The following is a 19651-nucleotide window of genomic DNA, read 5'->3' on the forward strand; positions in this document are numbered from 1 at the left end:
TGAGCGCGCCGGGGGCGGGGCCCGAGCGTGCCGGGGGCGGGGCCATAGTGTGCCGGGGCGGGGCCCGGGGGCAGGGCGGGGCCTGAGCGCGCCGGGGGCGGGGCCCGAGGGCAGGGCGGGGCCCGAGTGCGGCGGGGGCAGAACGTCCCGGGGGCGGGGGCCGAGCGCGCCGGGGGCGGGGCATGAGAGCGCCGGGGGCGAGGCTGCTCCACTGCGCCTGCGCACGGTGCCCCCGGAAAGGCGGCCACGTCTGCCGGAAGCGCTTGGGCTGAGGCGCCCGGCCCGGCCCGGCACGGCCGTGGTTCCGCGCTGACCGCCGGCCCCTCACGGCTCCCCCCTGGCCGGGGCTCTCAGCGCTGACCGCCGGCCCCTCACGGCTCCCCGCGGGCCGGGGCTGTCAGCGCTGACCGCCGGCCCCTCACGGCTCCCCGCGGGCCGGGGCTCTCAGCGCTGACCGCCGGCCCCTCACGGCTCCCCCCGGGCCGGGGCTCCCCAGCGCTTGCAGGAGGTGAGGCCGGGCCCTGCTGAGGCCCCCGCCGCTCCTGCGTGGGGTCGGGCCTGGGGAGGGCAGGCGGTGCTGGGGGTGGGGGCAGCGGCCGCTCTGAACGCCCCTTCCCGGAGCTGGGGGGAGGCGCACGCCCCCGCTGCGGTGTCGCAGGCCCGGGGTGCAGGTGGTGAAGGCACCTGTCCGCCGTGTTGGTGTCACGGAGAGGCAGAGGCTGCAGAGTTTGTGGGGGAGGAGATCCTGGCCTGAGCTAGCTTGGGAATTTGCAGGCCAAATATCTAACTCATAGTTGTTTCCTCTGTGATACTCTGTAGCAGCTGAAGATACCAGAAACTGATGCAGTGGTCTGATTTTAATAACCTTGATTTAAAGACCTAGGTTTTGTCTGCTTTCTTCAGAAACTGATTTGGCTTATTTCCATTAGTTACCAGAACAGCAAAATACCAAATAAGCAGAAGAAAAGTATTATAATAACTACAGCACTAATAGCTCAACACACCAGTTGTTTAGATAAACAGTACATCTTGCCTCAGCAGCAGCAGCTATCTGATTTGTAATCCTTCTGTCTTTTGCAGTATATGGTCCTGAAATTTTAATTGTACAGAGGTCATCGACAGATACTCATCATGTCTTGGCTCGCTGATCTTGCTGGAAAGGCAGAGGATCTGCTCAACAGAGTTGATCAAGGAGCTGCATCAGCTCTGAGCAAAAAAGACACATCGAGCAGTGCAGTTTATGATAAGAAGAACTTGGACTCTGCCAATGAGTATTCTGAAGTGCACCAGCATACTGGAGAACTGAAATACCAGAGCTCATCCAAAGCAGCCTACATCTCCTCAGCAGCTGAAAATATTAAACACCAAAAGGCCACAATCCTGGCAGGAACAGCAAATATTAAAACAGCACGTAGGACATCCTCAGAGGCAGCTTCTCCAGTAGAAAATGCTTCCACACCCAGAGCTGCCTCACATTTTGTGAGAAGAAAAAAGTCAGAACCTGATGACGAGTTGCTATTTGATTTCCTCAACAGTTCAGAGAAAGAACCTAATGGAAGGATAGACTCTAAAAAGGAGAAGAGCAAGGCACCTGTTCTTCAAAATCACTCTCGGACTTCAAGCATTAGTTCTGTGTCTACCAGTACACAGAGTGCAAAAACTACTGAGGATAATTCCATCAGGAGCCAAGGCAATGGTAGTTAAATAGTATTGAACCTAGAGATATGTAAAACCCAAGTATGTCTGGGGTAAGGCTAGGTAACACATCAGACTTCATGAAACATTTAATGGTGGCAATAATGTCAAATGGGTGAGGTTTTTTCATCACTGGGCAATAGCAGATACTGTGCTAGTTTGACAGACAACATAATGAATACCTGAATCCTCTGTGCTCTGGATGTGCCTTGTTGCTGCTGCTGCTCAGCCTGCCACTCTGAGCTGTGCTCTGGCCGTGCCCCAGCCCCACACGTCCCCATGTAGAAGCAGAGGTGCTGCTGCTTTTGTTTGGTCTCTTTTGTTTGGTAGCCGCTGTTGCCACGTGGGAGGGGAGTGGCTCTCCCCCAGTGCAGCACATGGGTGGGGTGAGCTGTTCCTGTTCCATGTGCGGGGGGTGAGCTGGCACACCTGCTTGTCCTGCAGGAAGCTGGATGCAGGCAGGCTGGTGGGGAGCCAGGGAGATAGAGCCTCTGGCTTTGCCAGCAGCAGTTCATAACTGCAGTCTAAATCCAGAGGCCTGAGTGAGCCTCAGGCCAGACAGAAGCTGGGGCTGGGCTCAAGTCAACCATACAAAGGACAGTGTGGTTGGGAAGTGTCAAGAGCTTCTGTTCTCTACCAGACTGTCCAGGCTGTACTCCATCCTTGTTGCTGTGCTACTTTGCTGGTATTTATTTTAGAAAATTGAAACAACTGGTTCTGTTATTAATGATGTAGTTAGAATACTTTATTATTTGTTTAGTACTTTAAACATGTAAAATGTTGTAAATGCCAGTTTTTTATCTACTACATTAAGTATGCTGAGAAGCTTTAGACATAAAAAGGGATAATTTCCAAACATGTGAATATTTTTCTGAGTCCATGACTTTTCAGTAAGGTTTACTACTAAAAATAAATAATACAGATATGTTAGACCTGACTCAGTGGCCTTGCTGATTGGTGCTTAAGAAACATTTGTTCTGTTCAGTGTGGCTCGTTGAATTTTCTTCTGAGGATTTTTGAGCAGAGTTTGCATTGTGGAGCTGCTAAATAAGGAAGAATGCAGTTACAATACAGGATTTAAACACACTGTTTTCCAAAGTTCATTGTACAGATATATCTGTGTCATTTAAATATTCAGCACAGAATGTGTTGAAGTAGCTTTTGATGTATTAGCTATAGACAAAACCAATTAACATTGTACTTTGTATGTTGCCATGGGTATAATCTAATCTGTGCTATAAATGGTTCATTTCTTGGTTCATTAGCTTAATTCTTCTATTGAGTTTTCCAGACAGAGAAATGAGCCTAAATTATGTCTTAAGCTGGAAAGTTAAGTAAATCAAAGGAAAGATAATGACATTTTTTAGGATCCCTTTAATTGGAAAAAGGCTTGAGAAAACGTGGAAGAAATCTTGTGTCACTGCTGCTACTTGTGGGTGTGGTGTTGCTCAGCATTAACAGTGTGCCCCCATTCCCTGGGCTTGGGGTGTTAAGGGCTGCTGCAGTGATAAGAGAAGTGAAGCAGCTTGGTTAATGATCACAAGGGGAAGTAAATATTCAGCAGTAACATTTTGGATTGCCTGTTTGTTTGTTCTTGCTTGCTATGTCATTTTATCTTAACATTGCTGCAAAGCTTCCAATTATCTGCGTGCTGGAATCAGGACTCTTACAGGGGATTTGTAGCTTTCACAGCATTAATCCAAGATGTGTGTTGTGCATGTTGGGAAAAGGCTGTTGGTTCCTCCTTCCCTCCAGGGGACTTGTTCAGAATACCACTAGGAGTTCCTTTATTGTTTTCTCTTTTAAAACAAAATTGGCATTGGCAAAATCTAAATGAATACCAGAATGAAAAATACCAAATTTTTAGTTTGTACTAAAAATTCTTGCAGTTAGTTGCCATGTACATTTAGTGTTTTCTGTTACTCTTCAGCTTCTGAGGACTTCTCTGAGCAGCAAAGTCATAAATAGAGTATTAATGTTTTGAAATCCTAAAGTTACCATTTATGTAATAAGAAATTTTATAACTTCTATTATGTTTTGTCTAGAAGTATTAACAAAAACATTGCATGATGCATGTAAATAGTCCTGTCTTATGCAACCCCTTTTGAGAAGTATCTCCATATTCCATTCCAGCATGAACTATTTTATTATCCTTGTTATTCCTTAACCATTGGTGCAGAACATGGAAGTACTGTTTATAGAAAGGTAGTGTACAAACACAGGCATTTGTTCTAAGTTGCATCTCTCTGTACAGAAACTCCAGACAGTTCAGACTCTGGCCTGGGAGCCCAAGGGAATGATGGCCAGAAGGATTCATCACCAAGTGCAGTCACCAGCCCCAGCCCTTCAGCCAGTGATGATTCCAAATCCCATGAGCTGTCCAACCTTCGCCTGGAGAACCAGCTGCTGCGAAATGAGGTTCAGTCTTTAAATCAAGAAGTGGCTTCATTAATACAGAGGTCCAAAGAAACACAAGAAGGTATATCAGCTGTAACATTAGCAATGTGCCAGTGAGCTAGGAAACAATGCTCTATGTATTTGTAATGAAAACTCCCCAGGTACCTTTGCATGTGTGACTTCCCATGTAATGAGATGGGAGAAATTAAAAGGCTTGTTCAACTACAAAATACAACAAACGTTGATTAAAATGATGTGTTCAAGTTAGTTACAAAGCTTACATCTCAATAAAACACTGGCAGCTAATACCATGTTCAAAATACTTTTCCTGCATTTTAATGGCTTTTGCAAAATACTTATTTTTAAATGACCAAATTCGTTTGAATACTTCAAACTGACTGCTTTCTGGCTGTACTAGACTATATTGTCTGATGCCTAGATACTGACCGTAAAAATATAAAATCAATATTTTTAATATGACATCACTTGCTTCTTCAAAGTCAAGTGAAATGAAAATATAAAAAATGGGAGTACAAATTAAATGATAAAACAGAGAGCAAACTCCTGCTGTTAGGCATAAAATTGAGATACCACATTTTTTTCACAGTAACTGCATAGGCCAGATAATTTTTATATCCAGTTGAAGTTTAATGTGTGATGTTAGTTTAAGTGTAATGTGTGATGCTGTGTTTAAGTTCTTATATCCAGTTGAAGTTTAATGTGTGATGTTAGATTAAAAACAGAAGGTTCTGAGTATTCAGGCATTATTCACAACTGGTGTATTTTTCTGTTGTTTTTTTATGTGACAGTAAACTCAAACTGGAATTAAACTAGATGCTTTATACAAACATTTCTCTTGGCACAGGGATATTTAACATTAGGCCATTGCAGGGGATGGATCAGGTGAAATCTGTCATCCACAGTATGACTCAGAAGGAAATGTCTGTTTTGAGATCACCTCCAAAATTTTCTGGGCTGTGTTTTGACAGCAAATCTGGCATTTGTTACTTCCCAGTAGCTTACAGATTTTCAATTTTATTTCAACTTGGTAGTATTTAATTTTTTTCTTTAAGAAATGAGATAGTTGCATCCTGACTGCTTACAAGCCCTTGCAATATCTACTTTTGTAAACTTCAAAGAAACTTCTTATTTTGTAGAACTGACCAAATCCCGGGAGAAGGTGGAGAAGTGGAATGTTGACCATTCCAAGAGTGACAGGATGGTTAGAGAGCTTCAGGCTCGGGTGGATGATCTGACAGAAGCTGTTGGTGCCAAAGATTCCCAGTTGGCTGTGCTGAAAGTACGGCTGCAAGAAGCTGATCAGCTCCTGAGTGCTCGGACAGAAGCTTTAGAGGCACTGCAGAGTGAAAAATCACGGTACTTTTTCATTTCATGCTTTGCAATTCTGCAAATAGTAATAAGTTTGAAAAAAAATTAAGGTAGATAATTCACTGCCTTCAAGAATAAAAAATATTAAACTAATGAGGAAAGATTTGAAATACAAGGATTAAAGTTTGCACTGAAACTGCTCTATCATAGCTGGCAGTGGGAACAGGACAAATGAGTATTAAATAGAGCATCTGTTGGCATCTGATTATTGGAATCCATTTTGTGTAAACTATTTGTGTCAGAGACATGAAGCTGAAGATCCCAAGAATTTTTTTTTCTTGAAAAATAGACTTGCTTATCAACAAATATACATACTTATCTCACTGCTGGGATATGGATGCTCCAGAATATAGGCCAGGAAGGAGAAGTGTGAGTCATTAACTGCAGGCCTCACACATGTAGTCCATATGCAGTAATCTACTGGGCAAATTTTCAAAGCTGGTCTGGAAGCTAGGAGGTTATAGTCCTACACAAAAAATCACAATGGCTTGCTTCTTTTCCAATAAATGTGTGTCTCTATTTCAGGATAATACAAGACCACAGTGAAGGAAGCAGTTTACAAAATCAAGCCCTTCAGACTCTTCAGGAGAGGCTGCGTGATGCAGACTCTGCACTCAAGCGAGAGCAAGAAAGTTACAAACAAATGCAGGTTAGACATGAAGAGTCAGGAAGACTTTAAGACTGATTTTGAGATCAGATCCATGAGGTTCCATGTGCTCTCTCCTCCCTTTGACTCCAGTTCCTGTTCAGGGTACTAATTGCTTGGAAGGGTCTGCTGCTGTCTGCTGCACTAAATACCCTTGAGTTGCTAATTTATTTCTTATATGTTATTTTGAAAGCTTCATGAGTAAAAATTTTTGAGGATTAATGTTGACAATTTTTACTGTTTTTTTTAATGCTAACTTTAATGTTTAATACAATGCTTGAAGTGTAAATTGGTAACCAGTTTAGTTTTCCATGGTGTGTTGTTACACAATTTACTGTGAGATCTTAAGATGAAGGACTTCTGTGGGAAAGATGCAACAACATTATCAATAATGTTTTCTATACTTAATTTGGCCTTTGCTACAAATAATAGCATATCTGAAAATCTTTGAGAGTGTTTCTTTTGTTTTTTTTTTTTTACAGTACTTCAAAATATGTCATTCTAAAATGGGTAATATTTTTTGAGGGGCAAGCTTGCTTTTTGTTTGCTAAATAAATTTGAATAACAGGAAGATTTTTATTCCTTCACTATTTGTGGCGAGGGAAAGAAAAGCATATTCTTATTTGGCTTATTTACCACTTGGTTAAGCAAGCAGAGCTTCTTCCTACGTAGCAGTAATGAGTCTTTAAGTTGGAGGTGGTAGATAGGAGGTGGTGTGCTCTGTGTAGTTGCTTTTAAACTTTCTTTTTTCCCTCCTAGGTGAAAGTTAAAGCTGTGTTAAACACAAAGTATTGTTTTTTTATTACTCATAGAATGAGTTTGCGGCTCGTCTGAGTAAAGTGGAAGCAGAACGTCAGCACCTGGCAGAAGGGATAACTGCAGCAGAGAGGAAGTATTTAGATGAGAAGAGGCGAGCTGATGAGCTTCAGCAGCAAGTCAAAGTAACCAAAAGCCACCTGGAATCTGCAAAACAGGAGCTGACAGACTATAAACAGAAAGCTACTCGCATTCTCCAAGTAAGCACTGTTGTGAAGAAATACAGTGTGATTTGTGTGCTTTAACTGCTTTAAGGTGTTATGCTTCAAACAATCCTACCTGTGGTCTGTTTTTTCATGTGACCTGTAATGTGTTCTGGGGCATGTCTATAATGATACATATATAGAAGAGCTACCAGTCTGCCTTTTGTAAACTTAAGTTTATAGATGAGCTTATGGAATTGAAATGGTAGTTCAGGTCCTGAACCTGAAAAAAAATCCAAGGGAACCATTGTGCTTATTGTGCTTCATCTGTCAGCGTGTTCCACATCCAAGAGTCCAGATAGATGTAAGTGCAGTAGGTGAAACCTACAATAGTTCCATATCCAGTATTTTTGATTCAAGAGTGTTACTCTGTTCTGCCTGGGGTGGAAGCAAAGCATAGAATGGATACTTTACATGTAACCAGAGAGTATTTTTCCATGTCCTGAAAGGTTGCTTGTGATTAATGTGATATGAACAGTGGCTAAATCAGGTATTTTGTGCCAAGTTCTGTACTATGTAAATTGTCAAAGATGTGGTTGGTTTGAGTCTTGTTTACAAATGTTAGCAAGATGTTGAAGGTAGAGATCTCTTCTTAGAATAGTTAATTTAGTCAAATGTTCAAGGACAGGTTTTAAATAATCTTGGTAAATATGAAAAGCCTAAAAACACAAGTCAATGTCAACGTAGCCCTAGACTGACTCTGGATAAAATTATTTATCCTCCTTCCTTGAAGAGTGACTGCTGTATTTGGTTCTTGATTTTGTTGGCAGGAGAAAAAGAGGGTCAATTTTTTCTATAGTGTTTGTTGGTGTGCATCTTGTCTGTTTCAGTGCCAAGAGGGCCAAAATTGTTATCCATGACAAGTTTAACATTCCAGGCACTTGTAAAGAAAAAAAACTGCACTCTTCCACAGATAACACAGACTTTCAGTAAAATTAGTCTTATGGCATACAGAAAATCAGAAAAATTATCAATATGGAAGCATTCCCATTTTCAAGTGTGTAGGGTCATTACTGGATAAAAGAACAGATGAACCAGACATTATAGCATATTGTAGTTGAGCACTTGTTCAATACTGCTATAAATAATGTATTGACTTATTTTTTCAGTCTAAGGAAAAATTGATAAACAGCTTAAAAGAAGGCTCTGGTATTGAAGGCCTGGATAGCAATACAGCAAGCACGGTGGAACTGGAGGAACTGAGACACGAGAGAGACACTCAGAGAGAAGAAATACAGAAACTGATGGGGCAAATACAACAGATGAGAGCAGAGCTGCAGGTAGCTGTGCCTGTGTACACCTGTGTTTGCAGTTAGCTACAACAAAGAACTGTTCTCTTGTGTACTGTGGGTCTGTTGTTTCTGGTATTCATTACCTTACTTCTCTCTTCCCTGTGTTCCTTTTGAGGGAAGCATTTCTTTCCTAACAATCATAGTGATTTCTCTAGCCACCACCTATATTCTTTTCTGCAAGAGCTACTAATCCTTGAAGCCCTGTAGTCCAAGTCACCCATGCCCATCTGCTGGCATAAGGGGCTCAACACAGCAGCTGCATGCAAGCCCATTTTACAGTTTTAGTGTGTAGACAGCAGAAAGGAAGAAGCAGAGGCTATTCATGTTCAAAAAATGTATTTATTTTATTACTGTGTTACTAAAAATATTCTGTATAAAATCACCAAATGTAATTTATCCAATACACCCACACCTTCCTTTTTCTTTGCAGAAATATTGTATATACTGTTTTTGCTGTTACCTATGACAGATTTGCAGTAACCACTGAATGTTAGTGAAATGGTTATATTTGTGTTCATTTCAGGACATGGAGACACAGCAGGTAAGCGAAGCTGAGTCAGTGAGAGAGCAACTTCAAGACCTGCAAGAGCAAATATCAGCACAAAAAATGGCCAAGCAGGAGGCAGAAGCTGAACTAGAACGGCAGAAACAGGTAAGGAATTCTTGAAAGCCAGATCTCTTTTTAGGCCCTGTGTGGTGTCATCAGAAAAGCATTTGGCTTAAGAAGACAATATTTGGATACTTGGGCAGTGTTTGATTAATTTTTTGTCTAGTACTCCACTAGGTCAAGGAAAATGCAGCCAAGATTAAGCAATGGTCAGGGCCTTCTGGGTACTGCTGATGAGCAGAGATCCTGGTGGATAAACAGGGCCCCAAGGGAGGGCACAGAATTGAATTTTATTCAACAGGGAAACAATCAAACAACAGGGATGTAGTAACAAGTGTAACATTTTTTATATTAAAAAACCCTAATACTGGAAGTGACTATTGTGAATCTTCCTGTGCTCAATTAATCCATAAGTTGTAGCTTGCAAAACAATGTCATTGTAGTACCAATTCTAGCAGTAATTTTTGTTACTCAGTTCTGAATCTAATTGTCATTCCTTCTAAACTGCTGTAGTAGACAAATTACTGATAAAATTATGTTAATGAATTCTGTCAGATTGTGTCATCTTTTTGAGCAAATTCTGCCTTGATTTAAACAGTTTTGTGCTATAAAGAGAGTGGGGAAAAAAGACAAACTTGTATTTCATATGAACAAACTTACTATGCAGTAGGAATTGGACAAATCCTTTGCATGTTAAAAATTTTCCTTGTAAGAAAAAGCTCATGTAAAGAGAATTGATAATGAAGAAAGCATGAGTCCTCTGTATCTGCTAGGAACAATTTATCTTAGAGGATTATCTATCCTTTCAGAAATTACATTTTAATAGGATACTTGCAGCTTGAACTAATTAAAAGGCAGAAATCGAGGTCTGCTCTTGATGGGTAGCTGATGTTTATTATGTCAAAGCAGATGGTAGATTGTATTTTGTTACTCCTGCCCTTCTGAGGAATATGATTTAAGTCAATAGAAAGAGTGAGGTGAATTTAAAAAAACATCAGTTGTTGCAGAAACTGAAGTCTTCCTTTTGATGACACCCATTTACATGTGCTTTTAACATAATTGCTTGTGTTGATACTTGATATAATTATGGTCAGTTCTATCTGGGAGTTGCTTTAACTATTGCCATAAGGTTTCTGAAACCAAAGATGGAAAATAAGTAGAGGTGTTATTTTTTTGTGCATCTGATGGTTCAAAGGGAGAACAGGATTATCTGTTTTCTGTAGTAACTGACAGCTGAAGTCAGAGTAATTTGAAGATTTTTAATTTAAAAGGTAAGCTTGACAGGTCTGTAAGTGGGAGCTAAAATAGCCACCAAATCATGGGAGTAACAAAACAGTTATATTTACTCTTCAGTAATTTTTTTTCTAATATTCCTTCTCCTTTCATATCTGCTATGTTAATTTGTCCTAAACTTTAGAGGAAAATGTATGTCATACAGAATTATAGATAGCTATACAAAGGGTTTTCAAACATGTTTAAAGAATAGTATTTTGAATTAATGAGTTTATTTTAGGAATACAGATACCCTCTAAGTATTTTGTAATTGTTACATTATTGACGTAGTTTTAAGACAGCACTGCGACAAATGGTGAAAGTGTAAGGAAGATAAAATTTTGATCCCAATGAAATTGTGTTAGTCCCAGTAAATGAGTCTGGATTGATATTTCTATTAGGGCAGTCTCCACAAAAGAATTTAATTAGCCTTGTAGGTTGTGTCTTGATACTCAGCTCTCTATCCCCATACCCCTGTCCATGACAGACCTGTAACTAAGATAATATTTCAGTTTGTGGTTGAATACAGCATATCGCTTTCTTGTGTTCTGTTGTGAAACTCTAGACAACCAGAGTTTGTTTCTCAAAATACAAATATGTATAAAATCTGTTCTGTGTGATTGTGATAAATTTTATAGGAACTTCGTTATACTGAAGAAGAACTGTATCGGACAAAGAATACTTTGCAAAGCAGAATAAAAGACAGAGAGGAAGAAATTCAGAAGCTCAGAAATCAGGTGTGTATAGAAAACAACTTTATACCCTTCAGTTATGAAAACAGTGTTAGGAACTACTTATTTGACTACATTGTCCTGAAAAATCCTGTTAGCATTCTACAAGTGAGGTACAGTGTACTTGTTTTCAATAAAGAGTAGAGTTTTGAGAGTAGGGAATACAGGAAGGGAACTATGTAAATAGCCTATTTTATAGTTGTGTGTGCTTTTATATAAAGCAGGGAGAAAAGATCAACCACTGTCCCAACTAGCCCTGGTGGGGGGTGTTGGATCAATGTTCTTCTCTTTGCAGACTAAAAACACTCATTGGAGTTTGATTAGGTCAGTATGAATTCTGCCAAGATCCTTGTAACTGTTCAAGGAACCTTGGTTACATCCTGCAGACTCTGTGATCCATGTGGCCCACTGTTCTGTTCAGTGGGGCCATCATGTGAGCCTGGCCACTTCTGCACTCCTGTGTGCCTGCTCAACATCAGCAGCTGGATTAGGGTTGTTAGTGTGGGACTCTTTACCAAGTTCTGCTGTGTTGATGGACCTGTTTCCCTTGTGTCAGTCTAATTCCTTTGGAACCCCCACATTCTTATGAGCCCCCAGAGTCTCCTTGGGCAGCCTGAAGGCACAGGCCTCATTCTGTAAAGTTACCTTAGCACAGTGAAAGTAGGCTGTTCATGGGGAAATTGGCAGTCTGCAGTCAGGTGTGGGCAGCTGGGCAGTTACAGTGTCAGCATTTGGAAATGGTTGTGATGTGATACAGATTTCTTGGGCATGTTGGTGGATGAATTTTCTGGTGGTGCTGAACTTCAGGACTACCTGCACCTGCCTCTGCCTGGTTGCAGGCACCTAGTTTGTATTTTGGGTATCTGTAATTCCTGATGATTCTTTTCTTTGTTAATGAAGCTCCATCTTTGTGGAATATGATGCCACAAGGTGGCTGAGGTCTAGGACTGAAGTGAATAGATGAGCTATTGCACATATGGCAGATCTGGTGATTCCCATTTGCGTGAAATATTTTCTGCAAATTGAATGACGACATCCATGTCAAACACATGATCCAGTTGCTGGCCTTGCAGTTTCTATTTGCTAGTACAGTCAAGTTTTCTGCCTTGGTGCTCCTCAGTTCTTCTGCAACATACCCTGCATTCTCACCACTTCATTAATGTTTTCCTGTAAAATGGCATCAGGTCTCCTTATTTGTACTGAGTTTTTCCTTCCTCATGTGAAAACATTTTTACATACTCACTAAGTTGAAAGTGTGGTAGGCAGGCTGGATTAGCCTGCTATTAATTGCTGTTTAAACCTGTCTCTGAGGCATAGCATTCATGTTGTGATCAAATTTAGGCTCATACAGAAACTTTCATATGATTATAGGTGGAAAACAGAAAGATATATTTTTATAAAGAGTTTCTTGTGTAATGTAAACAGTTAACAATTGTTGACATTGGGTTTCCTCTTTATTGCACTCATCAGTGATAGTTTTGATGGCATTATCCTATAAAAATTCTGCTGTGGAGTAACTTGGTTCTTGAAAGCTGATTATTGTAGAGCTTTGTAATATGTCAATTGGTCAGTTTGAATTTAGAATGATTTTTTTTCTTTGCTTTTTTTAGCTGACAAACAAGACTCTAAGCAGTAGTAGTCAGACAGAATTGGAGAATCGGCTTCACCAGCTGACAGAAACACTAATTCAGAAGCAAACCATGTTAGAGAGCCTGAGCACAGAGAAAAATTCCCTGGTGTACCAGCTGGAACGGCTCGAGCAGCAGCTGAAGGCTGTCCAAGGCACAAGTGCCAATGGACCTGCCATTAACATGGCAGGCATTGATGGTGCTGAAGGTAAACAAGGAAATAAAATACTTAAAACTCTTCTCTTTTCTGCAGTCCAGGCTTATTTTGTTTCCTAATGCCTTTCCCTGAAGGTCTGAGTTTGTAAGGAAAAATAAGTGCTGAAAATAGGCCACTTATTCTAGAGACCTTCTCTGCAGCAGCCAGTATCAAAGTTAACCAGAAGCTCCTTCTTGTGAGCAAATGACTTCAGTAAATTTAACAAAGCAGATTTAGTCTTTAATTCTCTATACCATGGCACTGTTGAAGTAATTCTGTCACAGGTGCAAATAAACTTGTATTTTGGGTTTAAGCTAAATATTAGAAACAGGATTTAAGTGTTCTCTTGCAGAAAGGGTTTGGGAAGAGAGTAAGAATGGATTACTTCCTTTTGAGAATTGATCCAATTGAAATTAATTTCTTCCCTCCTTGCTTTCTGTTTTTCTTGAAAAGCAGCTTAAAATATGTTGGTTTTGATAAAGTTGGTTTGTCAGTCCTGTATTTCTGGGACAACCCCAGCAGCTGATCCAGTGTGTTGAGATGTTACTCTTCAGAGTCAAAATTTGCCATTTTCTATGTGCGTTAAGTAACTTTAAAAGCAAGGGACAGTCACCAAGAGGTGTGAAATAACAGTCCTGACTTTTTCTCTGCTTATCAAAGCTGGAGTTGTTTGTAAGTAACCAGAAAGCTGAAGTTTAGTTACAGAAAAGTAACATTACCTATTTTTTTAAATGAAGTTGATACATAGTAAAAATGTAAATAAAGTAAAAATTGTTGAATGTACAAGTTAGTGTCAGAAATGGTAATCAAAGTTTCATGGTATGAGAGTAAAAGAATTTGAGAAACTGTGCCAGTATCAAGCCCATCATTTTATACACCTAATAATAGTTATTAAGTGTATAAATAATATATATATGTATATAACAATAGTGACATGATGGAATTGAATATCAAGATATCCATTTAGTAAACTGATACATTTTAAAAATATATTAGGCGGAAGAAAAGTTTGACTTGATTGTAAGTTTATCAAGAATTGATGGCACTACAATCATATTGATCAGTGTATATTGTTTATAAATATGCTTGTGACGATCTGTCAGTTTGTTTTATTTGACACCAGTTTGTGTGACTTGTTCCCTGGCGCAGGGGCTCGCCTGCGCAGTGTCCCTGTCCTGTTCGGTGACGCCGGCTCCGGCGTGGCGGGAATGTACGGGAGGGTGCGCAAGGCTGCCAGCACCATCGACCAGTTCAGGTGAGGCTGTGCCAGGGAGCTCATCTGTAAGCACTGCCAGCCTTTTGCAGTGTTCAAGGGACACACTTTGGGGTGTATTGTTCCCTTTATGAAGGGAAAAGGTTAAAATAGTGCAGCTAAAGTGTGGTATCAAATACTAAGTATTGACCCACTTCACTTGTGCTTTGACATTAATATTCTTAACCTGTGACATTAATATTGTTAAGCTTTTGCAAATTACTGTCAATTATTTAAACAAAGCTCCTACAGATTTTGGTGCAAGGAGTTCCCTGAGTTATGAAAAAATATCTAATCAAATTCATTACATCCATCTTCTACATTTTTTACTTTCAGAGGTTTTGGCTGTGTCTGTGATAAACTGTAAGAGTGTATTAGTGGGAGAGTATCATCTGTACTCTTTCAGTCTTGATGAAGACATGATTCTGCCTTCTTAGCCAATGCAGCAGATTACCTTGGAAGATAATCTGTTTGAGAAATTAGTAAATGAAAACCATTCTGGATCCAGCAATAAATTTGCTTTGATCCCTTTCTGAGGAGTTAGGTGAATTGACAGTGTCCACAGCAAAGGTCTGCTACAAAACTTGAAACAAATGCCAACAGAAAACGAAATTTAGTAGTACTTCTTAGTCCTTTGAAAGCAAGATACCTTGATAGAAAGTCCTTTGTGCTTCCATGACTCTCATTGTGACAGTATTTCTGTGATTGAGAAAAAATTAGGAGGGTTTTATGGTCTGAATTTTCTCACCCCACTTAATGTTTTGAGTACATGAAGTAAAATTCAAGACAACAACAAAGCCTTATATGTATTTGAGAAAATTCAAGACAGAACCAAAGCCATAATGTTTGAATTTGTGGTGGCTGAGATGAGAGTGACAAGAATTGATTGCTCAGTGTTAAATTGTGTGTTTTGTTGTCTCGTGCTCCCTGTGTAGCATTCGGCTGGGAATCTTTCTGAGGCGATACCCCATAGCACGAGTCTTTGTCATCATTTACATGGTGAGTCAGCTCTCTTCAGTGCAAGACTTCTAGAGCCACTTTACATGCCAGTATGTCTTAAATGGAAAGATTGATGCTCAAGAGGCTGTAATTAACAACTCAGTGTAGGGTTTTGGAAAGTGGACCAAATAATGCTTTTACAACAGCATTTTGGAGTCATGTTGCTTGGCAGCTTTCAGTTTTTCCCAGAAATTCTCAGTATATCAGTCTTAAAGGCACTTATGTAACCACTATTTAAAGCCTGTGAAAGTAGATTCTAGTAGTAAAATATGGAATAATAGTGACCGGTTGCCAAGGTTAACCTGTCATGTACTGCATTTAGGAAAATGACAATTTTTAGAGTTTTTTTTAATATTTGACTCCTCACTGTGGTGTTTTTTCAGTGGCTAATGATCACTCTTCTCTAGTAGCTGCAAAAGTAGCAAGACAAGTTGTTCTTGGTAGACTTAAACCAATAGTAGAAAATTGCTCACCCCCGTGGGGCAAAGCTGTCAGGCTGGCAGTTGCTAGAAGTGAAATGCCTCCCTTACCCACTGGAGGGCAGGTGCCTGTCAGCTGCAGGGCCCTGTGGAAAGGCAGGCTTTGTAAAAACACTGCACACTTGTGCTGCCTAAGCTGCAGTGTGAAGGGAAACTTGATGGTGGCTGTACAGGAGCTGGGCAGCCAAGGGCAGTTATCCTTTTTCAGCTCAAACCTTGACCATGACTACTATAACTTGAATTTTTTAAAATATTTTTAAAATAAATGTGGGTTAGGTATTCCTTTTTGCACTCCAGGCAGCTTCTATTCTAATTGGATAATTTCAGCCAAATTTGAATGAGAATTAACATTCCTACAGAGTTCATAAAAATGCCTCCAATCAGTGCCTTCACTAAAGAGAAGGCAATCAGAGCTGGGCTGGCTTACAGTCAGGTGTCAGCCAGTTGGCACAGGAGCAGTGGCTCACCAGGCACATCAGTGTGCTGGCTGGGGACTGGGTGTCACAGGGAACAGCTGAAGTCTCTGTGCCATGGAAGAAAAGAGAAACCAGACAACACAAATCTGTAGGAAAACAGGCTGTCTTATTTTTGCTGCTTGTGTAAAGTCTTCAGATTTCTGTAAATGGGTTCTTCAGAATCTGATTTAGCATTTCAATGTTCAAATGACAATTATTTTTTTAGAAGTATCTGATTAGTAGAAAAAAAATTTAATCAAAATATTTCTACAAAATTAGTTCTATCAGCTGTCACTGAGAGCTTTCCTATTTACTGCTGCTGTGGATGGTGATTTTCAGTGCTAAATTTATTTTTTTTCTTTTCCCAGGCCTTGCTTCACCTCTGGGTTATGATTGTGCTCCTTACCTACACCCCAGAAATGCATCATGACAGTCCCAGTGGCAGGTAGACTGAGACGGGACCACGTGCTGTGCTCATGTGGTGTGGACTGGCAATGCCTTGGAGTTACCAGTCCTGAAACATCAGCAAACTTTCCTCATGGTGTTTGGGAAGGATGAAAACCATCATGCCTGATTTATCACTACCTTTCAAATACATGTATAATACTGTGTAGCTTTCTCAATTTACCTAAGAGAGCATCACTTCCCTGGAGAAATGAAGCTGTTAAGCTAAGCTCTGATTAGCCTTTACATTTGATGTAGACCCTCTGATGGTTAGAGGGAAAGATAAGGCCTGTTCTGCAGAGAAATGCAAGGAATTCTGAAATTGCAGATATATCTGGTACAAATTGTTTTAGGTCATACTGGATGTAGGCTATGGTCAGGTAGTAAACTGTATTTAGCATTTTAAATAAACTCCTTTCTGGTTTCTTTCAGTCTGCTTTTGCACTTCTGTTTTTAACTTTGTACATAATAGGCTTTTCCTTAACATTAACTGGAAAAAGGAAAATGGATTGGTGCAATATATTTTTGTAAATAAGTTTAAGAATAAAATATTATGCATTATTCTTAGCTTTGTACTTCTAGTGCAATAGATGTATCTTTCCTACCAACTGAGTAGTGGGGCTGCCTATTGAAAGGCTGGTATTTTAGCTTTATTAGAGAAAGGGAGATGGTTTTTGAGAAGGAAGGTTTAAACTGTTGAGAAGTAATGGTGTTTCTTTTTGCACTTGAAATTTGTATATTTTAACTGCATTTTCTTATACCTCTCTCATTAGTACATGTCTTAATCAGATCTTATTGAAACATTTATTTTCTAAAGCTTTGGGTACTTAATTAAAACTATTTCTATATGAAATCTATCAAAACATTAAAATTTTCTCATGTCTAAACACTCGCCAAATATACTAACAAACAAACCTCATCAAATATTTATAGTAAAACCCAAAATACCAAACTGTAGAAGTTCTGTTGTTGGATTGTGACATTCTAATCCTGAATTATCAACAGACAATCACACAAGGTCACTTTCTTTCCTTGAGGAATTTCTTGGTTTTTTGTGTGGTGCTCACAGCTGGGTAATGAAAAATGACTGAAGCAATTTCTCACTCTTGCTCTAAAGGATGTGGCTCAGTTTTTGTGTGGCTTGAACACAGCCTTGGGTCCTGTGCATGAAGTGTCACATTGGCTCCTATGGAAATGCTACAGGGGACAAATGACTGTATGGCTGCTCTGATTCAATCTTGCAAAGAAAACTGAAATGTTTGGATAAACTGAATAATAAAAGACAGCATTTATTCTAAGTTGTGTCTGCCCTCTTTCACATTTGTTGCACTTTGCATAATTCTGTTACCTGTTTTCAATTCTGGTCCTAAAGCCACTTTTGAACCCCAGGGGGAGCTGGTTGGTATGGAAGGAGATCAAGTAGGACCTTTGCACACTAATTTTCTACACACATCGTTTTTTTCATTTAAACACTTCTAAAACACTGAATCTTTGAATATTTCGGTACACTGTGATATTTGGGGAGGAACATTTTTAGTGGTATAAATGCCTTAGAGCTTTATATCTATTATTACTTCCTTTTCTCTTGGTTTCCCTTTGTGTGTGTGTTTGTGTATTTGGTTGGTTTCTTTGTGGGGTTTTTTTCATTTGGCTTTTGGGTTTTTTGGTTGGTGGTTGTTGGTTTTTTGGGTGGGATTTTGTTTGTTTGTTTTTGTTTTGGGGTTTTTTTGTGGGTTTTTTGTGTGGTTTTTTTGTTTTTTTTTTTTTGTTGTTTTTTTTTGGTTTTTTTTTTTTTTGGTTTTTTTTTTTTTTGTTTTTGTTTTTTTTTGTTTAGGCAACTTCAGAATGCAGAGACTCTTTCTTTTTGGTGAAACTTAGCGAAGCTGTTTCAAACCCCTTCACCATAGATTAGTATTCTTTTCTTCAGTATTCCAGACTTTATGGCAGAAGTTTCACGGGGGTAAGCACTAGAAGATTTCTGCTAACTTTTGCCTATTGAACTGAGCTCTTGTACTCCAGTATCTGTTTAGGCTTTTGTGTTGTTGGGCCTGTGGTGAGGCTGAGGATAAAGTCCTTGACATGAGGCATTTGAATAGCATCAGCCCTGTGTTGTGCTAAACAGTTTCAGAGCTAGGCAAAATCAAACTAGTCCACAAAGCTTTTGTTCAAAAACTCTGGAATTTCTGCCCCACAGTTCATTGCCTGCACAGATGCAGTGCAAGAACACGCCAGTGCATGTGTTGGAGTCTGTCTGAAGATAAATGTCACATTTTGAGTACAAAGGTGCTCCAGTCAGTGGTGTGGGTCCCCAGTGTCACCTGTGGAGATTTGTGAAGTGAGCCACAGCTACAAGTCAAAGGTGCCATCAGGACACCACTCTGACAAGCAGCTCCTCATGGTGGTGCCTTTCTCCTGGGAGGCTGCCTCCCTGGAAAAATGGCTTTGCAGGGAACAAGCCTCTGGTAGCCTCTCTCCTAAGAGGTGAGGAGATATTCCAAGTGCCAAGTCTCTTCTTGAGGGACTATCAAACTGCTGGGCAGTTAAACTACTCCCACTTCAGAGACCAGAATATCACTTTCAGGGTTTTGAAAATATTTTGCAAATGCTGACCCTGTATTTCCACACTCTGTAGGCCAGCACCAGATATAAATGGTTGTCATGACTCACAGAAAACAGGAATGTCATTGCCCAGCTGCTGTATCTCACTGCTTGAGAGCGCAATGGGCTATATTATGTTTGAAAAGTCTAGCTTTATTTTTTAATTTCCCTCCTTCCAGGACAAACTTCTCCAGGTACCAAGCATACAGTTTGAGAGAGTGAAAATGATGAAAAGTGAAGAGCCCTGCATTATTTGTTTGTATTTGTTTGCCCCCTCCCCATTTGTGCCCAGTTTATGGGCTGTGGTCAGAAGGACAGAGTGCACCATACTGCCTTTGGGAAGGAGGTGAGGGGAGCTGTCCCCTCCAGGCTGGCTGCAGACAGACTGAGGGGAGGGCAGGAGCTACTCAGGTGGAGGAGGCTGCAAAGGGAAGTAGGGATGGGAAGTGAGAGTAAAACTTCCCTTTCCCTGATACTCTGCAGCCTAGAAAGGGCCTGTTTGTTCCAGACTCTTCTCAGCTTGGTACATGTTCAATTAGGCAGATGTGCTTG

At 40.3% G+C, this 19651-nt stretch overlaps 1 protein-coding gene across 2 annotated transcripts; it reads left to right on the forward strand.

The window, feature by feature from the left end:
- Positions 1 to 282: 282 nt before the first annotated feature.
- Positions 283 to 17782, forward strand: GOLGA5 (golgin A5). Of its 2 annotated transcripts, XM_058806837.1 has the most exons (13): positions 289 to 508; positions 1081 to 1696; positions 3950 to 4174; positions 5250 to 5469; positions 6007 to 6130; positions 6940 to 7143; positions 8256 to 8426; positions 8962 to 9090; positions 10956 to 11054; positions 12659 to 12884; positions 14022 to 14127; positions 15060 to 15123; positions 16426 to 17782. In XM_058806837.1, the coding sequence occupies exons 2-13, from the start codon at positions 1132 to 1134 to the stop codon at positions 16504 to 16506; spliced, it is 2214 nt and encodes a 737-aa protein (XP_058662820.1). In that variant the 5' UTR covers positions 289 to 508; positions 1081 to 1131; the 3' UTR covers positions 16507 to 17782. The 2 variants fall into 2 exon arrangements, with proteins under 2 accessions (XP_058662821.1, XP_058662820.1); XM_058806838.1 differs by lacking the exon at positions 10956 to 11054 and having other exon boundaries at positions 283 to 508.
- The last annotated feature ends 1869 nt before the right edge of the window (positions 17783 to 19651 follow it).

The sequence above is a fragment of the Ammospiza caudacuta genome, chromosome 6 (genome assembly GCF_027887145.1).
Source record: "Ammospiza caudacuta isolate bAmmCau1 chromosome 6, bAmmCau1.pri, whole genome shotgun sequence".
Taxonomy (NCBI): Eukaryota; Metazoa; Chordata; class Aves; order Passeriformes; family Passerellidae; genus Ammospiza; species Ammospiza caudacuta.

Excerpts from the sequence above, each read along its gene's own strand:
- GOLGA5 (XM_058806837.1), top strand. The coding sequence starts at position 1,132 with ATGTCTTGGCTCGCTGATCTTGCTGGAAAGGCAGAGGATCTGCTCAAC. Across the intron at positions 11,055-12,658 it reads TTCAGAAGCTCAGAAATCAG|CTGACAAACAAGACTCTAAG; the intron begins GTGTGTATAGAA and ends TGCTTTTTTTAG. Across the intron at positions 14,128-15,059 it reads AGCACCATCGACCAGTTCAG|CATTCGGCTGGGAATCTTTC; the intron begins GTGAGGCTGTGC and ends CTCCCTGTGTAG.